This window comes from Cherax quadricarinatus, chromosome 80 (assembly GCF_038502225.1).
Source record: "Cherax quadricarinatus isolate ZL_2023a chromosome 80, ASM3850222v1, whole genome shotgun sequence".
Taxonomy (NCBI): domain Eukaryota; kingdom Metazoa; phylum Arthropoda; class Malacostraca; order Decapoda; family Parastacidae; genus Cherax; species Cherax quadricarinatus.
Window position 1 is genome coordinate 7,993,129 of NC_091371.1, and position 27,455 is coordinate 8,020,583.

The following is a 27,455-nucleotide window of genomic DNA, read 5'->3' on the forward strand; positions in this document are numbered from 1 at the left end:
TTATTATTATTATTATTATTATTATTATTATTGTTATTATTATGGGGAGGTTCTCAATCTGTAACTGTTACACAGCGCCTAGGAAACGAAAAACAATAAAGTTAGAAATAAGGAAAGGAAGTACAGCTGCAATCCCGTACAACAAGAGTCCCTTACTAACATCATGGTTCCATCCCTCGCGAAAGAGGCAGGTGAGGGCAGTTCCAGCTCCTTAAATCAAGAACCCTTCATCAGTAGTCCTTGAAGGAGTGCATGGTAGTGTCTACACTCGGAGATGCACTCTCCTTCTCATTATTCAGCAGCGGAATGAGACTCACTGCTGAATTAGGAACTTAGATAAAACTCGATGGTTGAGCAAGTTATGAAGTTATAATCCCCTTAAGTTACTGCTAATGCCAGACTCGCTATCAAGAGATATTCACAGAGCTTCCAAAAGTTCAAGTGAAAACGGGCTCTAAAAATATACCTATGAATTTTTCATTTTTTTGGGCTGTATTATTATTATAATAAAAAAGAAGCGCTAAGCCATTTTGGGCTGTAAATTTGCATTATGTGCAAGATTTTTGTGATACTTTATTGTATATATATATATATATATATATATATATATATATATATATATATATATATATATATATATATATATATATATATATATATATATATATATATATATATGTACATACACACATAGGGAAGATGAAAATCCGCACTGCTACTTAAAACGTCATTTATTCTCGACTAGTTTCGGAGTTAACTCACTCCATCATCAGACACCGCACAACATCAGAGATAATCATCTAGAAGAATCAGATCTGAACATATGCTAAACATCAAATTAACCTAAGTAAAAGAAAAGAGACAAGAAAAAAGAATATTAATAAATTAAAGTAAAAGTAGGAATGAGGTAACTGTACTGACCGGTCATTATTATAGAGGGAAGGATTGTCTCTGTTGGTGCTACGAGACTCTTGCCATCTGAATGGTATTAGAGCGACTAGAAGACACAGTCAATGATGTCTATTGAGTGGTTTATAGCTTCACAGTATTGGCGTATGCCACTATATGGGGGGTTTACTCAATTGCCTCTTTGTATTAATAGATCTACCCAGCTGACGCTGGGTAGATCTATTAATTATTAGTGTATAATTATATATGTCATAGCTGTAATTGCATTACAGCTATGACATATATAATTATACATAAACATTATTTCTGGCTCCTCAGCAGGACCTCGAACCTGCAAACTCGGCATCAGAATACACAGTACTTTATCCACACTTTATCCACTACACCAGACTTGATAAAGTACTGTGTACTCTGATGCCGAGTTTACACGTTCTGCTGTGGACTGAGAGATAATGTTTGTGAATATGTCACATGTTTGCGAATTATTAAGCGCATATATATATATATATATATATATATATATATATATATATATATATATATATATATATATATATATATATATATATATATATATATATATATATATATATGTCGTGCCGAATAGGCAGAACTTGCTATCCTGGCTTAAATAGCAATGCTCATCTTGCCATATAGGACAAGTGAAAATTTGTGTATGCAATAATTTCGCCAAAATCATTCTGAACCTAACGAAAAAAATATATTTGATTGTGTTTGTTTAGTATTAAATTATTGTAAACGTATTTAAAATATATTTAGTTGGGTTAGGCTAAAATAAATTGTTCTTGTTATAATAAGGTTAGGCACGTTTCCTAAGATTCTTTTGGTGCAAAATAAAAAAACTTTTACATTAACATTAATGAAAAAATATATCTTTAAACGTATAAGAGAAAATTTCAGAAAGGGCTTAATTTTAAATGAGTTCTTGCTAATTGACCAATTTTACATATTCGGCACGATATATATATATATATATATATATATATATATATATATATATATATATATATATATATATATATATATAATGACATGGAAAGCATATAAGTCTATAGGGGAAGGAAAGAGGGGTAGGGGTCGTCCTCGAAAGGGTTGGAAAGAGGGGGTAAAGGAGGTTTTGTGGGCGAGGGGCTTGGACTTCCAGCAAGCGTGCATGAGCGTGTTAGATAGGAGTGAAGACGAATGATACTTGGGACCTGACGATCTGTTGGAGTGTGAGCAGGGTAATATTTAGTGAAGGGATTCAGGGAAACCGGTTATTTTCATATAGTCGGACTTGAGTCCTGGAAATGGGAAGTACAATGCCTGCACTTTAAAGGAGGGGTTTGGGATATTGGCAGTTTGGAGGAGTATGTTGTGTATCTTTATACGTATATGCTTCTAAACTGTTGTGTTCTGAGCACCTCTGCAAAAGCAGTGATAATGTGTGAGTGTGGTGAAAGTGTTGAATGATGAAAGTATTTTCTTTTTGGGGATTTTCTTTCTTTTTCGGGTCACCCTGTCTCGGTGGGAGACGGCCGACTTGTTGAAAATATATATATATATATATATATATATATATATATATATATATATATATATATATATATATATATATATATATATATATAATTCAAATTAGGGCTCGGCTTAGAATCCTCTTCATTAATGCCGCCTAACCACCTAGTTTACTGTGTACCTTCAGCTCATCCTGTGAGTGGTAGCGCAAAACAATAGGATTACAGAGGTCACATTGGGTCTTAATCTGACCATAGTGGGCATGATTACATATTTAAAGTATTACAGTCATTTCATTTTTTACACACAGCTAATCTATACAATACAATGTGGAAATATAATCTCAAAATATCAAGAATCTTATTTCCTTTAATATCTTTGGTTATCTTTGGTTAATAGTTCATTCCTCTAGCCGGTGCACAATGTGTATACAGTGGACTCCCGGTTAACGAACTTTTTTCATTCCAGAAGTATGTTCAGGTGCCAGTACTGACCGAATTTTTTCCCATAAGGAATATTGTGAAGTAGATTAGTCCATTTCAGACCCCCAAACATACACGTACAAACGCACTTACATAAATACACTTACATAATTGGTCGCATTTGGAGGTGATCGTTAAGCGGGGGTCCACTGTACTTTTGTTTTGACATCTGAACACTTAAGATATAATGTTCTTGTTAATGGCCTTGGCTTTGACCACACTTTATGCATTTCATGTCATTGACGTATTCAAACAACATACTGTCAGAGATAATTATAACCTAACCTTAACACTAGATTCATTTGTACCGAATGATTCCTCTATCACTAGTTTGTGTATGTAAGTTAAATATTTCATTTTCATATATAACAGAAATTATGAACTATTGTTACAATTTTTACAAGTAATTTTTAATGTTTGTCAAGAAGTTTTAGTTAATTCTTCGTTGGTGATGAAGCACTGATATTGTCTTCAACACTTTATATTACTGATGACCTCTCAGTGTCACAGCATTGATTCATCTCAGGAGAGGAAACTTTAGACAACGTTTCGGTCTGTTTTGGACCATTGAGAAGTTGGGACTTAATATACTTTCAAACAAAAGCCCAATTAAGTTTCTGTCCAGAAGTTAGATATCAACTAAAGTTTTCTCTTGTGTCTGAAAACTAACCGCTAATTTTGGTTAGACTCTCTGGAAGTATTTTGCGTCCTTTTCTGAGTTTGCTTGAGCATTATCCGAAGGTTCGGTCCTTAAATCACTCCTGGCTTCGGATCTGGCCTCAGCTTGAGAAACTGTAAACATACCGATGCGTGGGATGACCTTCCTGAGGCAACTGGCAGTAGCTTCCCGGTACTGCTGGCTCATAGCCATGTAAATGATGGGGTCGATGCAGAACTGAAGCCAGAAGACCACGTGAAGTAATATCCAGACAGCGGGTAGTTTATCGTGGAGATGGAGCATATGGATGACGATGTGAGGGACGCTACAGGATAACAGCACCAGGAAGATGACAAGGATGGTGCGAGTGACCTGCTCATCCCATTGGTGAAGAGCGCGTTCTTCAGCTGCCTCACTCACGCTCTTGCGACGGCAGTGTTGCATCCTGTTCACTCGGGACTGACGCAACTGCAAGCAAAAACACTGAATGAAATGGACGTATTATCCTCAAATAAAAAAAAAAACAAATACAACATCTGCACAAACATCATTTATTGGTGCACTGTTACGTATTATGTAAATCTTATCATAATTTTTAAAGTTCTAGAAAGAATTGTAAGGCGAAACGTTGTACCAATAAATCTTGTTCTGAAACTTGTGTCTTCAAGCACAGACTTTGCGTTTATCAAATTATTAATGTGCGCACACACACACACACACCTACCTTGTAGTACATGATAATGTAGCAGGCGCTGGTAAACAAGATCGGGAGAACATATGTGAAGAACACATGAATGGCTCTCTTGGACCTCGACTTAGTCTTCATGGACACCAGCAACTCCTTGCTGTCATACTCAAGCTTCCCGAACACCTGCAGAGTATACCAACCATATATTTCCATTGTATAATGATTATCCTTTAGTATATGATATAATGAGGAAAGTACCTCGACTGTGGGAAGTGATCAGGTCGCATCAAGACAACACCGTCCATGAAAGAACCAGTGATTTAAAACTTACACTGTAGTTTCAGATCTGGTTAATGTTATTTCGTGGTTCAACTATATTACCAATGACATGTTGAACTTTACAAATAGTTCACATATAGACAGTAATATATATATATATATATATATATATATATATATATATATATATATATATATATATATATATATGCAAAACAACCACTCTGAAAGAATAGAGAAATTCCAAGCGCTTTCGTGACTACTCACATTATGTCAGTAGTCACGAAAGCGCTTGGAATTTCTCTATTCTTTCAGAGTGGTTGTTTTGCATATTCTGAAATCACCTGTTTACTGTGATCTTATTGCATATATATATATATATATATATATATATATATATATATATATATATATATATATATATATATATATATATATATATATGTATATATATTTGCTTGGACAATATACCAAGCTCCTGATGATGTATTGATTGCAGTACGAAAGACCTAGAGCTATCTTTCAACTCCCCAGCGGTTGTTTTGCATTTTGTATATTGCTTGTTGGCGATTATTGCATAATATAAATATCACTCGCCAACTCTTATCCCAATTCTTTAGACTTTTTCTTCCTCTTCCTCTCAACTGTGTTAATGTCTTCTATAATCCTGAGTTTATTTTAAAGCCCAACTCTGAAGCATAAGACCCCTTCCCCAGGACGTCATTCAGAACAATTGAGCAATTCACACGTATCCATTAACCGCAGCAGGTGTAGGGAAACTTGCACATACGTCTCAATCCGCCTGGGAATCGAGGTACTGACACCAGACCAACGTAAACACACTGGTGAACACTCTGCAGCTCCTGCACTGCTGGTAAGTCACATGGTCATGCTGGGTGACTAATAAAGTAAGCGTGACACGATTGAAAACAGACTGACAAATCACTGCAGGATGTTTATCAAATAGCGACTGGAGTGCACTTCGTGTGAGTGTGCACAACAGGTTAACGAGGAAGCTTGTTCAGCTACATGTCAGTTAATCTCGTTAATCTAATAAGGTCTAGCCATTGCGGTTAATGATCATGGCACCAGTTTTCGACTAAAATAATAATAATAAAAAAATAATAATAATAACTATTCTTATTTTAAAATTATTATTATTATTCATGGGAAGGACTAAATCCGTACGAGTCAAACAGCGCACTGGTAATGAGGGTAATCAGATTCGATCCAAGGACGGGGCGGGCAATTCTAAATTCTTGGAATGTGTGCTCTTGAAAATTAGCCAAGCAATATTAACAGAGGCAACTGAGATCTTACAATCCCGGGAGAGAAAGTGCATCATAATAACGACGGGAATAAAGAAATCTGAGAGAATCCAAAGAGAAGAAAGACTAATTATTCACAGGCAGACCATAAACACATACACAAATCAAGGTCGGGCACCACAGAATGGGGTATCATATGACAGAAAACCCTGTATCAGGTTTCTTTGTTTTTTTTTCCACGGCGAATAAACTAATAACAACTCTGAAGACTTGCAGAGAAAGGGAGAGGAAGCCAGAGGAAATCCAAGTACGCCCACAGAACTACCAGGAACACCTGAAGTACTCACCCCGAAGATGAGAGGCAGCCACAATAGAGTCGAGTACGCCCACAGAACTATCAGGAACACCTGAAGTACTCACCCCGAAGATGAGAGGCAGCCACAATAGAGTCGAGTACGCCCACAGAACTAACAGGTACACAATAACCCTCCTTCGCTGCATCACACGCTTGTATGTCACAGGATACACTACCGCCAGCATCCTGTAGTGAAACGTAAATACGCATACAAAATCACAGCATTTGAAATAAAAAATATTTGAGTAGTATATACTCTATCAAACCTAGTTCCTGGGGTAAAAGGATCATCCCTCCACCCGAAAACCTATGTTAGAGGGGTCATTACTAATACAGGACCTAAGTTAGAAGATTCATCCCTCTAACATAGGACCTAAGTTAGAAGATTCATTCCTCCAATACAGGATCTAAGTTAGAAGATTCATCCCTCTAACACAGGACCTAAGTTAGAAGATTCATCCCTCCAATACAGGGCCTAAGTTAGAAGATTCATCCCTCTAACACAGGACCTAAGTTAGAAGATTCATCCCTCTAATACAGGACCTAAGTTAGAAGATTCATCCCTCTAACACAGGACCTAAGTTAGAAGATTCATCCCTCCAATACAGGACCTAAGTTAGAAGATTCATCCCTCTAACACAGGACCTAAGTTAGAAGATTCATCCCTCCAATACAGGACCTAAGTTAGAAGATTCATCCCTCCAACACAGGACCTAAGTTAGAAGATTCATCACTCTAACATAGGAGCTTCGTTAGATAAATTATCAATTTAACACAGGAGTTAGGTTAAAGGCCCTACTTCTCTACCCAAGGTCCTGGGTGAGAGAAAATATACACTATAATTATACAAGTAAACTACAATTATACAACTATAATTATACAAGTAAACTATAATTACACAAGCACACGCATTTATTTCAGAAGAAATTACAAACACGAGAAATGAAAAGCATCATTTGCAATGTTTACTCAAGTATCAGCTATGTAACTAATTAGAAATGTGAAATTAGCGCAGTATGCCCTGGAAAAATGCATATTTAACCAATACTTTTTTACATGTCAGCCTGAAGAGGGCCACCAGACTGAAGAGGGCCACCAGACTGAAGAGGGCTTCACTGTGAGGTCGAAATATACAATAATCCTCTTATCTTCTGGTTTATTTCTTCCTTGTGGCTTCGTTTTACAACTGACCAGTTGATGAATTAGACAGATGTGAAACATCTGGGCATCTTTTCCTGTAGACGTTACTCCAACTGTATATATTTCTGTCATGTCCATACATTGTACTGATGAAATCACTGGATGGCGAAACGTCTACACTTAAAGATACGCAGATGTTGCATATATCTGTAATTCATTAACTTTTCGGTACTGAATACAACTGATATACACTAACCAGTTGTTGGAGCATGGCTGGCAGCCAGCAAGTGGTGTTGTTGGAGCATGGCTGGCAGCCAGCAAGTGGTGTTGTTGGAGCATGGCTGGCAGCCAGCAAGTGGTGTTGTTGGAGCATGGCTGGCAGCCAGCAAGTGGTGTTGTTGGAGCATGGCTGGCAGCCAGCAAGTGGTGTTGTTGGAGCATGGCTGGCAGCCAGCAAGTGGTGTTGTTGGAGCATGGCTGGCAGCCAGCAAGTGGTGTTGTTGGAGCATGGCTGGCAGCCAGCAAGTGGTGTTGTTGGAGCATGGCTGGCAGCCAGCAAGTGGTGTTGTTGGAGCATGGCTGGCAGCCAGCAAGTGGTGTTGTTGGAGCATGGCTGGCAGCCAGCAAGTGGTGTTGTTGGAGCATGGCTGGCAGCCAGCAAGTGGTGTTGTTGGAGCATGGCTGGCAGCCAGCAAGTGGTGTTGTTGGAGCATGGCTGGCAGCCAGCAAGTGGTGTTGTTGGAGCATGGCTGGCAGCCAGCAAGTGGTGTTGTTGGAGCATGGCTGGCAGCCAGCAAGTGGTGTTGTTGGAGCATGGCTGGCAGCCAGCAAGTGGTGTTGTTGGAGCATGGCTGGCAGCCAGCAAGTGGTGTTGTTGGAGCATGGCTGGCAGCCAGCAAGTGGTGTTGTTGGAGCATGGCTGGCAGCCAGCAAGTGGTGTTGTTGGAGCATGGCTGGCAGCCAGCAAGTGGTGTTGTTGGAGCATGGCTGGCAGCCAGCAAGTGGTGTTGTTGGAGCATGGCTGGCAGCCAGCAAGTGGTGGAGAAAGGCATGTATAGAGGAAGATTGTACTATTATCAATATTTATTATTACAGTAAATGATCTCGTTATGATTCACATGATATATGTGTTTTTTCCCCCTCACTGATTATTGTTTACCTCACTATTGTATTTGGCTGCTGTGCCTATTAAAAGTCACAGTGCTGTTGAAATTGGATGTACTGGAGTAACGCCTCCAAGTATTGCTCGCATGGGCCAGTAGGACTGCTGCAGTGTTCCATCTTATTTATGTTCTTATGTTCTTAAGTCTGGACTTGATAAAACTCTACCCTGAGCGAAACGTGTTCCAGTAAAATCTTTGTTTACGCGAAAATAGGCCGTCCAATTTATTCTAATGAAGACATTAGAGCACTCCAAGAAGATTTGAATATACTGATGCAGAGGTAGGAGAAGTGGCAGCTGCAGTTTAATAAATGCAAAGTTCTAAATGTTGGACAGGATAATAACCATGCGTATTGTGTCTTCCCATCTATCAGTGAAGGTGCTTTCCTGGGGTCAAATTACCTCGATGAGAAAAAGCCGATGAGTTAAATATTTGATTTCAATCGTATGAGGGACTGACCTGTTGAAGGCGAGCGCACAGATGGTGTGGAGGTGGACCTGGCTGAGGATCAGACCCAAGGTGAAGAAGTGGATTACTGCCCAGTCTGGATAGTTTACAGAACCGTCTTGCTGCATTTGCAAACACCCAATACCATACGTGGTCATCCCCAGCGTGCAGACGGGCAGTAGGCAGGCGGGCAGGTTTATCATGAAGGCTGTGGATGGACTACGACGGAGTTTTTTACTTAGTAGAAGCGATACAACCGCCAGGAAATTGCCTGTCGAGGTAAAGAAGATGACATGAGACTATTTAAACGTAACACAGGAGTGTTTAGGAGTACGTGGATCTTGATCTCACCATAAGAGGACCATTCACAAATAACCGGCATACAGGAAAATAAATTTATGGCGCTGATATGGTTCGTCTTAAACTATTGTTAGGTTGAAATTAAGCGATAAAAAGAAGAGAAAACCAAAAACGGGAGATAGAAAGGAGAAAGACGACAGAATAGGTAACACATATGAGAATTTGAATAATTTCTGTATGAAGGCTCAGGGACTGACCACCTCATCTTCCACTGTCTCCAGAATATAATCTCTGTTCTGAATTGGAAAAAAAAGAAACAAATTGTTCTGGCTAGTGAAACACCTTCGTAAATAAAAATACCTATGTGGTACACATAGCTGGTTAACGCAACATAAAGTCTATCGTTTACACGAGGGTCATTAAGGAAGCGTTAATCCCTAAAATAGGGATTAAGTAAATGTTCAGTATTTATACGCTGAAAAATAGACACCTCTCGGAAAAATGTAGCTCAATTGGCTATAAATGACCATTATTTTTTAAAGGGGTGGACTGGTGAGCCAGCGGAAGGCCTCGGTCAGATGACCAAAGCTCCAAAGGCGGGTCATCATCTAAGACCCGCGTCAGGAAACACTTGTCCTGTTTCCTGACAAACCTTACCTAACCTAACCTAACACCTCTCGGAGTGTGTATCCTGTGCTGCACATGTGTCATGTTCCCCAACTTGTCGATACTGTGTACCATTAATGTGAATGAAAGCTGAACACAACGTTTCGCCCACACACTGGGCGAAACGTTGTCTATAAAGGCTCGCATCATTACTGCGTTTGTAATTATTTTTCCATCTTATCGGTATTTTATACCATATATCTCCCTATCATTAATGTACTGAATCTATTTACTCAAGCTATCGTTGTGTGACCCTTGTGGGTTTAGCGCTAGTTATGATTATAATAATAATAATAATTACTCAAATCAGTAATAAGAAGTGTTAGCAATACGAGGGTAGTATCAAGGCTTTTTTGACTATCACACAGAGAGCTGCCCAGGTTATGTGCAAAGCTGGAAAACAGAGAGAGAGAGAGAGAGAGAGAGAGAGAGAGAGAGAGAGAGAGAGAGAGAGAGAGAGAGAGAGAGAGGAAGTCATTACAGCAGCGTATCCACCAGAGGATAAGGAGAGGTAGTACGCGCTTAACAAACACCAACCAACAAACAAGCATTGTTTTACAACGTACGTGATATTAGATGATAAATCTCACACTGACTCACATGATCACTGAAGCGTCAGTTTATGTGTTTTGTCTAACAAACCTGTGATTTATTGACTTAGTATAAAAAATATAATAAATTCAGTGTAGGTAAATCGAGAAATACACCTCTCTGATTATTAGCATTATTATCATTATAATTATTAATTATTATTATCTTATATCAATATTATATTACTTTTATGTTTAGGGGGAGGCGCTAAACCCGTTTAGAACACAGCGTCTAGGGAACTGAAAGTAACCAGGTTCCATACACGGGAAGGGTAACTCCCTTTTCTCGGAACAAGAGCCCGTTAATAGCATCTAAGCTCTCCTATTGACATGAAACAATAACATAGATCTAAATACGAAAGTAGCAAAGTCACACAATAACAAGGAAAGCAAGAGCAACAAAGTAACAAAGAAATGAGCTGTGTTACACAGGCCAAAGCTGGTAATGTTATCAGGTATTGTGACACTAGTAACGTCCTGTAGGATTCTTGGGATTTCTTGTGTCTGTTGATTTCATTGTTAACACCTCAACAACTGATACCATGATGTGGTATCATCCCACACACACACACACACACACACACTATACACAACCGATGAGGTGGTGAAGAGACTGCTGAGCAAGGTAGATATCTCGAAGGTAGTGGGCCCGGGCAACATCTCTCCGTGGGTACTGAGAGACGAGGCAAACGCACTGTGTGAGCCACTAATGGCACTCTTTCACATCTTTCGTAACAGGGCAACTACCGGAGGCGTGGAAGACAGCAAATGTAGTCCCAGTTTTTATGAAAGGAGACAGACAGGCAGCATTAAACTACAGACCAGTGTCACTGACATGTATAGTATGCTAAGTCATGGAGAAGATATCAGAATAAGAGTGGTGATGCGCCTAGAAATAAGTGAGTTTATACACGATAACGTCGTCGTAAGCTTCTCTCTTTTATGTGCGGGTTATTTGTGTATCGTTCCAGTCACGGTATTGTGCCTTTTTTGTTATTCACGATAACCAGCACTGTAAAATACCGAGTCACAAACCTACTGGAGTTTTACAGCAAGGTAACAGATGTAAGACAGGAGAGAGAGGAGTTGGTAGACTGCATTTTCATAGACTGTAAGAAGGTTTTCGACGCAGTTCCTCACCCCTGCAACCATTAGTAAGCGAGTACACACACACACACACACACACACACACACACACACACACACACACACACACACACACACACACAGTGGAATAGCCTGGAAAGTGATGTAGTGGAGGCAGGAACCATACATAGTTTTAAGACTAGGTATGATAAAGCTCATGGAGCGGGGAGAGAGAGGGCCCAGTAGCAACCGGTGAAGAGGCCGGGGGCCAGGAGCTAAGACTCGACCCCTGCAACCACAAATAGGTGAGTAGACACACACACCCACACACACACACACATACACACACACACACCCACACCCACACACACACACACACACACAATCTACATAGAATCTGAAACACTTTACATAACAGAAAATGCATTTTATGTGATACCAGCAGCATTTGATGTTCAATATGCCACACAGTCTATACACGGGGTACCTGTAGCAATATCTCAGGCTCAAAGCCCTTTGTTACCACGGTCAGCAATCAGGACAAGAGCAGTAAGGATATCGTGGAACTCAACAGTAAGTAACAAGGATGCGTTTGGTCACTTCAATGTGAGAGAAATGAACACGAGAGAGAGAGAGAGAGAGAGAGAGAGAGAGAGAGAGAGAGAGATATGGAGGAATTTCATCTTCTTACAATCTTCCGACATCGTTATTTCACTACCTAAACTCTGCACGCAATTTTATCATTTAAAAAAAATAAATTAACACACTAATTAACACGTCACAGAGTAAAAATTTTAAAGACCTGAAAAAAAGGTTAACGTTCCGTGCAGTGCAAGTTACTGCTGGTGACTGACCGATTGTTATCGTTCCATACAGTGTAAGTTACTGCTGGTGACTGACCGATTGTTATCGTTCCATACAGTTTAAGTTACTGCTGGTGACTGACCGATTGTTATCGTTCCGTGCAGTGCAAGTTACTGCTGATGACTGACTGATTGTTATCGTTCCATACAGTGTAAGCTACTGCTGGTGACTGACCTATTGTTCCAACAATGGCTATAATGAAGACACAGGCCGCGGTGAGACCGAGTATGTGGTAGCTGTATGTAATGTCAGGCTGGTTTGTTGTGTTGGTGACCGAGGATATTGCTTGTGAAGTTACCGCTGGTGGGGACGATGCTGCCTCCATGTTGGACCACGACTACTCTCCTCTGCACAACACCACACTTCTGAAAGCACGAAAATATTTGATTTTTTTTTTTGACTGTCTTGCAGGATTGATGATGCAATATGCAACACACACTTCTATTGAGGCGACATTTCGCTGTTCCCCGAGTCAAACGTTTCAATAAAAGCTTCGTATCCATTCCTGAAAAGCAGAAACGGCATAGTAACCAGATCAGATGAACTAACCTGATGAACGGTGATGTAGCGAACGTGTACTCGCCTATTTGTACTCACTTATTTGTGGTTGTAGGGTTCGAATATGTGTGTATGTTAGCTATTTGTGGTTGCAGGGGTCGAGTCATAGCTCTTGGCCCTGCCTCTTAACTGATCGCTACTAGGTCCTCTCTCTCCCTACTCCATGAGCATTATCAAACTTCGACTTAAAACTATGTATGGTTCCTGCCTCCACTACGTCATTTGTGTGTGTGTGTGTGTGTGTTTGTGTGTGTGTGTGTGTGTGTGTGTGTGTGTGTGTGTGTGTGTGTGTGTGTGTGTGTGTGTGTGTGTGTGTGTGTGTGTGCTCACCTAGTTGTACTCACCTAGTTGTGGTTACAGGGGCCGAGTCACAGATCCTGGCCCCGTCTCTTCACTGATCGCTACCAGTTCACTCTCCCTGTTCCATGAGCTCTATCATACCTCTTCTTACAGCTGTGTCTGTGTGGGGGTTAGTGCCTTCAGTGTATGTGTGTGAGTTACATGTGTACACCTTTATCCTTGTACGTGCAATATTCGTGTTCGTACTCTATTCGTGTTCTAAACCTCGTCTGATTAAATATCAACAGATTAGCCAGAGACTTTGAGATTATCTACATAACAGTTGACATGAACCACAACAATACACTTTCAATGTCTCATTTTCACCAAATCAAAAGTTTCTTAGTAAAGTAACAGCAAATCCGCCGTAAAAAATTGTGAAAATGAACACTGACTTCACCAACTTGCTAGAAATAAGCAATGACCGAGAAATTACTGGAAATACTGATTACATGAAGTCACTGGAATGAAGCACTTACTTCACGAAATTAGTAGAAGTACTGACTTCACTAAATTATGGATGACACTCAGTTCGTTCAACGACATTTAGGTTAGTTTCTGACTGGTTAGAATGGGATGCCACTGTTAGGAAAACCACTTCTCTGAAAAGCTTCAGGTCACTGGTAAAGCTTAAGAAAGCTTTCCTTTAGTCAGAACCTGTCTGAATAAAAAATCTTGCTCAGCTCTTCATTCCCCATTTTCAGGCATTTTATGACCCTTACGGATTTAGCGCCTCCCCCTGATTAAATTAAATTTTCATTGCCCAACAATTTCTTGGGTTTGAAGCCAATCGACTACACGAGATTAATTAAGGATGCAATCCGCCTGCGCTTTTCAGGTTGGGATGCAAGCTTAGCTTATAAAGCAACGACTGCCTTGCCAAACAAACAGAATATTATATCTGTTAAATGTTATATCTGTCAGGGGTCTGGTAATTGGCTCTCTGGTTTGGACTATGCTAAATTATATGTTAAATGGTTCAAGTCGGACGGAATCGTCGTCGTGAGCTCCTCTCTTCTATGTGCGGGTTAGTTGTGTAGATGCTCAGTTTATTTTGTGGCAAGAGTTATGAATCAAGATATATATATATATATATATATATATATATATATATATATATATATATATATATATATATATATATATATATATATATTAAGGGCTGTTCGGCTTGTCTGATTCACTGTACATAAAAAAAACACGAAATATACACCGAGAGACACGTACCTCTCATGTATATACTTGGTGTGTATATTATTGAGCTACATTTACTTTCCGGTGTGTATAAACTGTGACATACACTTATCTCTCGTGGGAAATACACTGAGATATCCCTCTCCTGATTTACTCAACGTGAATACACATCTCAACACACTGGGGGTAATGTGTTAAATGTTACAATCGTCAGGATAAGAATCCCTGACAGTGGGTTTTAAAACCTATCGGCTACACGAGGGTCATTTAAGGCTGCATGCCATTTGTTCATTTAAATCCTAAAACAGGAATTGAAGTGAACTTTAAGCACATATACAGAGACATATACACCTCTCGGAGTATATATGATTCTCTGACTTAGGTTTTATTCCACAATAACCCACAGTGAGGTATCGTGAGTGGATATAACGTATGTTGATCTCTCGTAGACACTACAAGATAACATGCGCTGACCTCTTGTGTATAAAATCCAGATATATCTTGGCCATAACACTGTGGAGTCAGGAGCTGCATGACATGCACGGGTTTAGAGCATACCTATTATATTAATAAAATTAATGAAGTTAATGGTATTAAATGCTACTACCACTACTGTTGTCACTATTACTACTACTATTGTTACTGTTGCTACTACTATTACCTTGCAAGCTTACATTAAGAGAAGAATGTTATGGTTGAACAGTGTGCCATGGAACAAGATGTGCAGACTAGTTCTTCAGGCAGAGTCTTGGGAGACACTAACTTACTACAAAGTGTTGGTTACGTTGCATCCTGTCACGTCATGGAGGCTGAGCTTATTAAGGTGTCCCGTAGCTCAACTGGTAGCGCATCCACCTCATACACTGAGGTCCAGGAGTCGATCCCTGGTACAGGTGGAAATATTAGGACGTTTTTCCTTAAGACACCTGTTTTTCACCTATCAGTAAAATAGGTATCTGGGTGTTAGTCGACTGATGTGAGTCGCATCCTGAGACAAAATTGACCTAATTTGCCCGAAATGCTCTGCGTAACAAGGGGTTTTCTTTACAATAGTAAGTCAACTGATGTCAGCTAGGCTTGTATACCTTGTACATGTACTAGTAGAAATAAAGATTATTATTATTTTTATTATATTAGCAAAGGACGCAGGTTCAAGCCCTGCGGCAGCCTCGATACTCCGCAGAGTAGGTTACAAATCTGCGGCAGCGAGACGGAGGTATGACCCCTGCGGCAACCAAGATTTCCAGCAAGACGCAGGGTAGTGCCGAGTAGCCATATATCACTGCTGGCAGGTTTACAATATTGTTCCTCATAATGGAGTAGAGCGCTGGGAAATATTCATAATATATGTCTGGAAAACAACTACGTTGTTACTACTGCTCATAGCTACTATGTACTGTTAATTATTATTTACAATAATTTCTGCAATTTATCGTCTGATTTGTTAATTAATATTTTGTGTAATTTTTTATTTATTTCATGTTTATCTCTAAACACACACACACACACACACACACACACACACACACACACACACACACACACACACACACATATATATATATATATATATATATATATATATATATATATTTATATATATGCAAGGAATTCGCAAGAGCAGGTGAAATATGCACAAACACTGATCTCTGGCTGAAGGAGACTCGAACCTACGAACCTTGGAACAAGGTACACAGTGCTTTACCAATCTACCCACACTGGACCAATACCTTGGTGTCCAGCTTGCGCTAGACTTTGATTCAAGGCAGCCAGCTTTCAGGGAGAAGGCTTACAGTGTTTGTGTATATTTCGCCTGCTCTTGCGAATTCCTTGCATTGTTAATATCTCTAGTAAGGCTAATGCATGCAGGGGATGAGATGAAAAGCTGTAAGCCTTCTTCCTGAAAGCTGGCTGCCTTGGATCAAAGTCTAGCGCAAGCTGGACACCAAGGTATTGGTCCAGTGTGGGTAGATTGGTAAAGCACTGCGTACCTTGTTCCAAGGTTCGTAGGTTCGAGTCTCCTTCAGCCAGAGATCAGTGTATGTATGTATATATATATATATATATATATATATATATATATATATATATATATATATATATATATATATATGCGGGGCCAGGAGCTGAGTCTCGACCCCTGCAACCACAATTAAGTGAGTACAATTAGGTGGGTGAGTACACACACGCACATTATATATATATATATATATATATATATATATATATATATATATATATATATATATATATATATATATATATATGTCGTGCCGAATAGGCGGAACTTGCGATCTTGGCTTAAATAGCAACGTTCATCTTGCCATATAGGACAAGTGAAAATTTGTGTATGCAATAATTTCGCCAAAATTATTCTGAACCTAACAAAAAAAATATATTTCACTGTGTTTGTTTAATATTAAATTATCGTAAACAAATCTAAAATATATTTAGTTGGGTTAGGCTAAAATAAATTGTTCCTGTTATAATAAGGTTAGGTAAGTTTTCTAAGTTCCTTTTGGTGCAAAATTAAATTTTTTTACACTAACATTAATGAAAAAAATATATCTTTAAACGCATAAGAGAAAATTTCAGAAAGCACTTAATTTTAAATGAGTTCTTGCTAATTGACCAGTTTTGCATATTCGGCACGACATATATATATATATATATATATATATATATATATATATATATATATATATATATATATATATATATATATAGGTGAGTACAAAGAAATCTTTTTCCATTCTTCTCGTTTTCTCTTTAAAATAAAGCGTCTCTATTTTTGGAATACTTTACAATAGCTTTATGAAAATAAACAGGAGAGAAGACATGAAAAATTGACTTGTTAACTCTGTGAAATCGAATATATGCAAATGAGAGGGTATACAGACTGGAATTGGCCCATGTGACATAGATAAGTAATGGTTTCAGGGCACGAGATGCACTCCTTTGTCAGTCACTGGTTACGTGTTCACCAGGTCGCGTGTTCTAATAATTCTCTGAAGCCTCGTTTCTTGTACTGTAATTGTTGTGTTGTCTACAATCTGAAGGTAGACAGAAACTCAGTGTCTACCGTGTATTGTAATGGTTCAACAATTGCTTCATTATATGTTTGTCTGGAAAATTTATTTTCTTGTCCCTCTCTGTCTAATTGTATATATATATATATATATATATATATATATATATATATATATATATATATATATATATATATATATATATATATATATATATATGTGTATGTAACCACGGAACAAGTAGTTCTGCATCATTTACCAAATTGCGACATGCCAGGATTCAACCTCACGACACGTTGTCCCGCCTCAAGAGTCCACACAATGTACTTGTCACCTTACCACCTGAGCTATCGATCCTACAACAACATGAGTCTAGCGAACTAGGCTTGTTTCATGTTGCGAGGACACTCGTGGCGTTTGTATGCTCAAGGATTAATTTCAGCCTTCTGTTTGAATACCCGATGAAAATAGGTAAAACACCTAGCCTCTTTCAAGTGTTTACACATGTATCTTCTGAAGATGTGTGTGTGTAAGCACATGAAAGCGCTCAGATGTATCTAATCACTTACATGTAATTTCTCCTGAAAAGAAAATTCCAAGCGACTTCGTGATGTACCAGTCACACTCTCTAGGAACTGTATGGAAATTCATGCGCATTTTCATCGAAAACATTCGAGATACGATGGCCGGTGCCACGAGTATTTCGCTGTAGAGTGCCGGAAGTTCGTGGTGCCAAAGTTAGTATAGATGCTGTTGGTTCCTGGCAGCTGTTGGAGCCTCACTGAACAAGACACAGCTGAGGCCGAACTTATAGCATCCCGAGGAGGTTCTTCGGAAGATTAGCCTGCCAAACCAACTTTGTTACCTTCCAGATTGTTACTGACTCTCTTGAAGGTGTGGGATCCTGAAGATGCTGGGCTCCTGATTGTTCTGGGCTCTCAGAGGTGCTGAGGCAATTGAACGTGCTGGAACTCTGAAAGTGCAAGCTTTCTTGAAGCCCCTGGAACTTCTGAAAGTGTTAGATCTACTAAAGGGGCCGTGGCTCTTGAAGTTGACGTGGCTCCGGATGTTGATGTGATTTCTTGTCTTGACGTGCTTTTTGAGGTCGCGTTGACTTCTGATGATGTTGAAGTTCAAGAAGGTGCTGGGACTCCTGAGAGTGCTGAGGCTACTGAAAACAATAGGGGCCCACGAAGGTGCTAGGACTCCTGAATATGATGGGGTGTACTGAAGGTGTTGGGGCGTCTGGAGATGCTGAGGTTCTTGAAGGTGCTCAGGACTCCTGCGGCCTCTGAAGGTGCTAGGGCCTCTGCAGGTGCTAAGGTCCCTGAAAGAGCTAGGGCCCCTAAAGGTGCTAACACCTCAAATATGCTCGAGTTTCTGAAGAAGTCATGGCTCCTGAAGAAGCAAATCAATTAGAATCTAACATCAGCAGTCAGTATTGTGTGTCAGGAGACATGTGAATATTTATTCTGACGCGGGTCTTAATCTCAGTATATTTTAAATTTACCAGGAGAAATATGCATATTTCTCCTAACGTGAACCTCAGTCACATAATGACTCTGTGGAACTTTTTGTCATATGTTGGCTTCCGGTCCACCTTGTAAAAAAAAAAATATCACAAATCACTTTATGACGACGTTTCGATCCGTCCTGGACCATTCTTAAGTCACAACTGGGACGAGAGAGTAGAGAATGCAAAAAGACAATACGAGAAAGGGGACGGAGGAGGAGCAGCATCAGGAGAAGAAGCAGGAGCAGGAGCAGAAGCAGGAGGAGGAGCGGGAGCAGCAGCAGCACCAGCAGCAATAGAATTAATAGTAAACACAGTATTGTGATTTTATTCTTAAATATCACCTCACAAAATAAGCTACTAGTTACGAAACATTCCTCAAAAAAAGCCTTAAACTTATGCATTAGTGTCTCATCTACATTTGATGACAGGATTTACTTCCCAACACATAAAAAAAAACCACGCAGGCACACCAGCAAGCAACGCCATAGAATTGTTTGGCCTGCGTTACCAACGTTAATTTATTGCTTACTGCAGACTTAGTGATAATTACTGAGGCTGGAGCGTGCGTGCATAGTATGTTATTGTTGGTGAACATGCGAGTGCCTGCACCCACGGATGTACACCTGGGATTAGTGCAGTAATTAACCAGTAGATGAAAGAGAACACGGATGATGTCAGATCACTATCTTCCGAACTAGATTAAAATAATTTCTCATGGAGCCTATGCTGTTAGTTTACTCTGGATCAGACTGAAAAATATTTTGATACGTTTTTCTGAAAGGATTTTACTTGGCCAAAAAATGAATATCTTGTTTGCCAGTCTTTTATTTGGATTTTTTTGAAGGCGAAAACGTAAGAAAAAAAAAACAATTGTTTCTATTCAAAAATGCTAATAACCAAAATTTGTAATGGATGGGGGATAACGATTCTTTTTCGCGATTTGTCTTAACATTAGAATATAGATTTATATTTCAGTAATATTCAGTTGGACTTAAAGGGAAATGGATGTTAAACTTACAGCTTTAATGAAAAGAAACATTATCTTTCAGCACGTCAAAAATTTTACGAAACACGAATGTAATCTATGAAGTGTTGTGCAGCGTAAAGAACTTGGTATAGTACACGTTTCTTGCCAGTTCAAAAATACAGTCCAGTTTTCGTTTATAGCCGCCGAAACTATTTTATTACATATGCATTATTTGCGCAAAACGATGTCCAGCTTACATCAGCAACATGGCAACCCTTATGCAAGGAGCGACTTCACCTATACACAAATTACGGGTTTTGAAAAGCGCAATTTAGTGTAGTATAGTGTAGCTTAGTGTATATTGCGAATGCCCTCATTTGTTACAAAACTTGAAGATAAGTAACAAAACAATGAGGGATGCACAAAAGTTTTTGTGTGAGTTGTATGAATGAGGTCAGAGATAAGCGATTTTGCAAATAAAAATTAGTTAATCATCTGCACTGGGGTATTGAGACACTTATGCAACACATGGGAATCTTTATTGAAGAAACGTTTCGCCACACAGTGGCTTCATCAGTCCAATACAAAGTAGAAATGGGTAAGGAGAGTAGAAGTATGAGGTAATCAGTCCCTCAACCTGGATTCGATGTGTTCAGTCCATCACTGAGGGACTGACCACCTCAAAACTTTGAGGGTGATGGACTGATTACATCGTCTTCAAGTATCTTCTGCTTCTATCAACTTTTCTGTACTTGACTGAAGAAGCCTACTGTGTAGGCGAAACGTTTCATAATAAGAGTGATGGACTGAACACATCGAATCCAGGTTGAGGGACTGATTACCTCATACTTCTACTCTCCTTACCCATTTCTACTTTGTATTGGACTGATGAAGCCACTGTGTGGCGAAACGTTTCTTCAATAAAGATTCCCATGTGTTGCATAAGTGTCTCAATTCTTCAACTTGTCGGTTTTCAAAACCATTCATCACATGCACTGGGGTCATGAAGGCTATATTTTGCCTGTACACTAACATTATAAATATATTATTCTTCAGAGATACATATTTTGGTGTATATCTCTGTGTATATACACCTGGAGATATAATTTTGGTGTATATACCTATTTGTAAATAGCGAGAAACAATGAGCACGATTTGTTATGTAATGAATTTATTCTGCTTATTAACAATTCTATTGAAAAAGCAGTATTTATATATATCCATTTTAAAAACCTCTCCTACCATCACTGAAACACTGTGTTACCTCTCCTACCATCACTGAAACACTGTTACCTCTCCTACCATCACTGAAACACTGTTACCTCTCCTACCATCACTGTAACACTGTGTTACCTCTCCTACCATCACTGAAACACTGTGTTACCTCTCCTACCATCACTGAAACACTGTGTTACCTCTCCTACCAACACTGAAACACTGTTACCTCTCCTACCATCACTGTAACACTGTGTTACCTCTCCTATCATCACTGAAACACTGTGTTACCTCTCCTACCATCACTGTAACACTGTGTTACCTCTCCTACCATCACTGAAACACTGTGTTACCTCTCCTACCATCACTGTAACACTGTGTTACCTCTCCTACCATCACTGCAACACTGTGTTACCTCTCCTACCATCACTGAAACACTGTGTTACCTCTCCTACCATCACTGAAACACTGTTACCTCTCCTACCATCACTGAAACACTGTGTTACCTCTCCTACCATCACTGAAACACTGTTACCTCTCCTACCATCACTGTAACACTGTGTTACCTCTCCTACCATCACTGAAACACTGTTACCTCTCCTACCATCACTGAAACACTGTGTTACCTCTCCTACCATCACTGAAACACTGTTACCTCTCCTACCATCACTGAAAGACTGTGTTACCTCTCCTACCATCACTGAAACACTGTTACCTCTCCTACCATCACTGAAACACTGTTACCTCTCCTACCATCACTGTAACACTGTGTTACCTCTCCTACCATCACTGAAACACTGTGTTACCTCTCCTACCATCACTGAAACACTGTTACCTCTCCTACCATCACTGTAACACTGTGTTACCTCTCCTACCATCACTGAAACACTGTGTTACCTCTCCTACCATCACTGTAACACTGTGTTACCTCTCCTACCATCACTGCAACACTGTGTTACCTCTCCTACCATCACTGAAACACTGTGTTACCTCTCCTACCATCACTGAAACACTGTTACCTCTCCTACCATCACTGAAACACTGTGTTACCTCTCCTACCATCACTGAAACACTGTTACCTCTCCTACCATCACTGTAACACTGTGTTACCTCTCCTACCATCACTGAAACACTGTTACCTCTCCTACCATCACTGAAACACTGTGTTACCTCTCCTACCATCACTGAAACACTGTTACCTCTCCTACCATCACTGAAACACTGTGTTACCTCTCCTACCATCACTGAAACACTGTTACCTCTCCTACCATCACTGAAACACTGTGTTACCTCTCCTACCATCACTGAAACACTGTGTTACCTCTCCTACCATCACTGAAACACTGTGTTACCTCTCCTACCATCACTGAAACACTGTTACCTCTCCTACCATCACTGAAACACTGTGTTACCTCTCCTACCATCACTGAAACACTGTTTTACCTCTCCTACCATCACTGAAACACTGTGTTACCTCTCCTACTATCACTGAAACACTGTGTTACCTCTCCTACCATCACTGAAACACTGTGTTACCTCTCCTACCATCACTGAAACACTGTGTTACCTCTCCTACCATCACTGAAACACTGTGTTACCTCTCCTACCATCACTGAAACACTGTTACCTTTCCTACCATCACTGAAACACTGTTACCTCTCCTACCATCACTGAAACACTGTGTTACCTCTCCTACAATCACTGAAACACTGTGTTACCTCTCCTACCATCACTGAAACACTGTTACCTCTCCTACCATCACTGAAACACTGTGTTACCTCTCCTACCATCACTGAAACACTGTGTTACCTCTCCTACAATCACTGAAACACTGTGTTACCTCTCCTACCATCACTGTAACACTGTGTTACCTCTCCTACCATCACTGAAACACTGTTACCTCTCCAACCATCACTGAAACACTGTGTTACCTCTCCTACCATCACTGTAACACTGTGTTACCTCTCCTACCATCACTGAAACACTGTTACCTCTCCAACCATCACTGAAACACTGTGTTACCTCTCCTACCATCACTGTAACACTGTGTTACCTCTCCTACCATCACTGAAACACTGTGTTACCTCTCCTACCATCACAGTAACACTGTGTTACCTCTCCTACCATCACTGAAACACTGTTACCTCTCCTACCATCACTGAAACACTGTGTTACCTCTCCTACCATCACTGAAACACTGTTACCTCTCCTACCATCACTGAAACACTGTGTTACCTCTCCTACCATCACTGAAACACTGTGTTACCTCTCCTACCATCACTGTAACACTGTGTTACCTCTCCTACCATCACTGAAACACTGTTACCTCTCCTACCATCACTGAAACACTGTGTTACCTCTCCTACCATCACTGAAACACTGTGTTACCTCTCCTACCATCACTAAAACACTGTTACCTCTCCTACCATCACTGAAACACTGTGTTACCTCTCCTACCATCACTGAAACACTGTATTACCTCTCCTACCATCACTGAAACACTGTGTTACCTCTCCTACCATCACTGTAACAATGTGTTACCTCTCCTACCATCATTGAAACACTGTGTTACCTCTCCTACCATCACTGAAACACTGTGTTACCTCTCCTACCATCACTAAAACACTGTTACCTCTCCTACCATCACTGAAACACTGTGTTACCTCTCCTACCATCACTGTAACACTGTGTTACCTCTCCTACCATCACTGAAACACTGTTACCTCTCCTACCATCACTGTAACACTGTGTTACCTCTCCTACCATCACTGAAACACTGTGTTACCTCTCCTACCATCACTGAAACACTGTGTTTCCTCTCCTACCATCACTGAAACACTGTGTTACCTCTCCTACCATCACTGAAACACTGTGTTACCTCTCCTACCATCACTGAAACACTGTGTTACCTCTCCTACCATCACTGAAACACTGTTACCTCTCCTACCATCTCTGTAACACTGTGTTACCTCTCCTACCATCACTGAAACACTGTTACCTCTCCTACCATCACTGAAACACTGTGTTACCTCTCCTACCATCACTGAAACACTGTGTTACCTCTACTACCATCACTGAAACACTGTGTTACCTCTCCTACCATCACTAAAACACTGTGTTACCTCTCCTACCATCACTGAAACACTGTGTTACCTCTCCTACAATCACTGTAACACTGTGTTACCTCTCCTACCATCACTGAAACACTGTTACCTCTCCTACCATCACTGTAACACTGTGTTACCTCTCCTACCATCACTAAAACACTGTTACCTCTCCTACCATCACTGGAACACTGTGTTACCTCTTCTACCATCACTGAAACACTGTGTTACCTCTCCTACCATCACTGAAATACTGTTACCTCTCCTACCATCACTGAAACACTGTGTTACCTCTCCTACCATCACTGAAACACTGTGTTACCTCTCCTACCATCACTGAAACACTGTGTTACCTCTCCTACCATCATTGAAACACTGAGTTACCTCTCCTACCATCACTGAAACACTGTTACCTCTCCTACCATCACTGAAACACTGTGTTACCTCTCCTACCATCACTAAAACACTGTTACCTCTCCTACCATCACTGAAACACTGTGTTACCTCTCCTACCATCACTGAAACACTGTGTTATCTCTCCTACCATCACTAAAACACTGTTACCTCTCCTACCATCACTGAAACACTGTGTTACCTCTCCTACCATCACTGAAACACTGTGTTACCTTTCCTACCATCACTGAAACACTGTGTTACCTCTCCTACCATCACTGAAACACTGTGTTACTTCTCCTACCATCACTGAAACACTGTGTTACCTCTCCTACCATCACTGAAACACTGTGTTACCTTTCCTACCATCACTGAAACACTGTGTTACCTCTCCTACCATCACTGAAACACTGTGTTACCTCTCCTACCATCACTGAAACACTGTGTTACCTCTCCTACCATCACTGAAACACTGTGTTACCTCTCCTACCATCACTGAAACACTGGACAAGAAAAATAAAGATTGACAACACTCCCGAAAGCTCATATCACTTGCAACAATTCCTGAACCGTGAACCGTACAAAAAATGTCTTTCATACGGATTGAAAATAAAATCAATATACAGCTGAACACTATGCATTTATAGGAAAAAACTCACATGTACTGCAGCAAGTGTACAATGTACTGTTTATGGACAATTTTAATTAAGATATATATATATATATATATATATATATATATATATATATATATATATATATATATATATATATATATATGTCGTGCCGAATATGTAAAACTGGTCAATTAGCAAGAACTCATTTAAAATTGAGTCCTTTCTGAAATTTTCTCTTATACGTTTAAAGATATTTTTTTTCACTAATGTTAATGAAAAAATTTTAATTTTGGACCAAAAGAATCTTACAAAACTTACCTAACCTTATTATAACAAGAGCAATTTATTTTAGCCTAAACCAACTAAATATATTTTAAATACGTTTACAATAATTTAGTACTAAACAAACACAATCATATATATTTTTCTCGTTAGGTTCAGAATGATTTTGGCGAAATTATTGCATACACAAATTTTCACTTGTCCTATATGGCAAGATGAGCGTTGCTATTTAAGCCAAGATCGCAAGTTCTGCCTATTCGGCACGACATATATATATATGTATATATATATATATATGTATATATATGTATATATATATGTATATATATATATATGTATATATATATATATGTATATATATATATGTAGTAGGTTGGTAGACAGCAACCACCCAGGGAGGTACTACCGTCCTGCCAAGTGAGTGTAAAACGGAAACCTGTAATTGTTTTACATGATGGTAGGATTGCTTGTGTCCATTTTTCTGTCTCATAAATATGCAAGATTACAGGTAAGTCTTGCTACTTCTACTTACACTTAGGTCACACTACACATACATGTACAAGCACATATATACACACCCCTCTGGGTTTTCTTCTATTTTCTTTCTAGTTCTTATTCTTGTTTATTTCCTCTTATCTCCATGGGGAAGTGGAACAGAATTCTTCCTCCGTAAGCCATGCGTGTTGTAAGAGGCGACTAAAATGCCGGGAGCAAGGGGCTAGTAACCTCTTCTCCTGTATATATTACTAAATGTAAAGGGAGAAACTTTCGTTTTTCCTTTTGGGCCACCCCGCCTCGGTGGGATACGGCCGGTGTGTTGAAAGAAAGAATATATATGTATATATATATACATATATATATACATATATATATATACATATACACATATATACATATATATATATGAGGGAAAAGTTCAATAGATAGGAGTAGGGAGGGAGTATATAGTAACAATAGTTTCATTGCCGGCTACTTGTTAAGGTAGGGTAAGTCCAGCTCCCACTATTCCCCCTCCCCCCTTTTTCCCCCTCCCGGAAAGTGATAGTTTGATTGCCGGCTGCTTGTTAAGGTAGGGCCAGTCTAGCTCCCGCTATCCCTTCCCCCCCCCCCAAAAGGTGACGCGTGGGGCTTAGGTCAAACAGTAAATCACTCGACTCACAGCTCCCAACACTACTTAAGTACACGCCTGATCATATTTTAGTGGACTTATTGGTTGAAAGCTTCACTTTTGACCAATAATTAACTTAGTCCTTTCATTCTTTATCTGTTAAATGTTTTAATAATCACCACATCTTTTAGGTATTGTACTTATCATGGAGAGTGATTTCTTAAGCAGTGGGTAATCTGTCTCTTATTACAGCTTGGAATAACAGAGAGGGTCACCTGCCAACCAACGAGAAGAATAGGAGATGGACTAACGTCCTGAGACGTCCCATGTTTAGTCTATTTACCTGTTATGTAAGCCAACACAGGACCTAACCCCTCATCATAGCAGTGGTAACGAACCTGTTTTCCTATCATCTTAAGTAATTACACACGGCTATACTCTGTGAAGAACGAGCCAGTGGTGGTCACCAACACCTGCTACCCCCCCCACATCAGCAATGGCTACGATTTCAACAACACTCAGTGTCACCAACACCTGACACCCCATTACCACGATATACCTATATTAGCGTTGAGTTCAAATGTAATTTTTTTCATTTCATTTTCATTTTTCTTTCAATTAGGATACCTATTCATGTTTTATTGTTTTACATTTTCCATTTCTAAATAATAAAGTGTTTATCATTGTCTGTTATTATTTCTTTTTCTATTCATTAATTTT

General features: G+C 39.5%; 1 protein-coding gene across 5 annotated transcripts in view; it reads right to left on the reverse strand.

Annotated features, from left to right (window-relative positions):
• Positions 1 to 713: 713 nt before the first annotated feature.
• The window catches only part of LOC128702308 (G-protein coupled receptor moody), a 94,288-nt gene continuing 67,546 nt past the window's right edge, over positions 714 to 27,455 (reverse strand). The window contains exons 1-6 of one of the 5 annotated variants that reach the window (XM_053796492.2): positions 15,179 to 15,264; positions 12,588 to 12,775; positions 8,920 to 9,178; positions 6,223 to 6,343; positions 4,292 to 4,438; positions 714 to 4,035 (exon numbers count right to left, since the gene is read on the reverse strand). In XM_053796492.2, coding sequence (XP_053652467.2) covers positions 3,592 to 4,035; positions 4,292 to 4,438; positions 6,223 to 6,343; positions 8,920 to 9,178; positions 12,588 to 12,738 — 1,122 coding nt within the window. In that variant the 5' untranslated portion in view covers positions 12,739 to 12,775; positions 15,179 to 15,264 and the 3' untranslated portion in view covers positions 714 to 3,591. Of the gene's footprint in view, positions 4,036 to 4,291; positions 4,439 to 6,222; positions 6,344 to 8,919; positions 9,179 to 12,587; positions 12,779 to 15,165; positions 15,265 to 27,455 lie in introns of those variants that run through there. The other 4 variants (XM_053796490.2, XM_053796491.2, XM_070102086.1 and 1 more) reach the window with 4 other exon arrangements.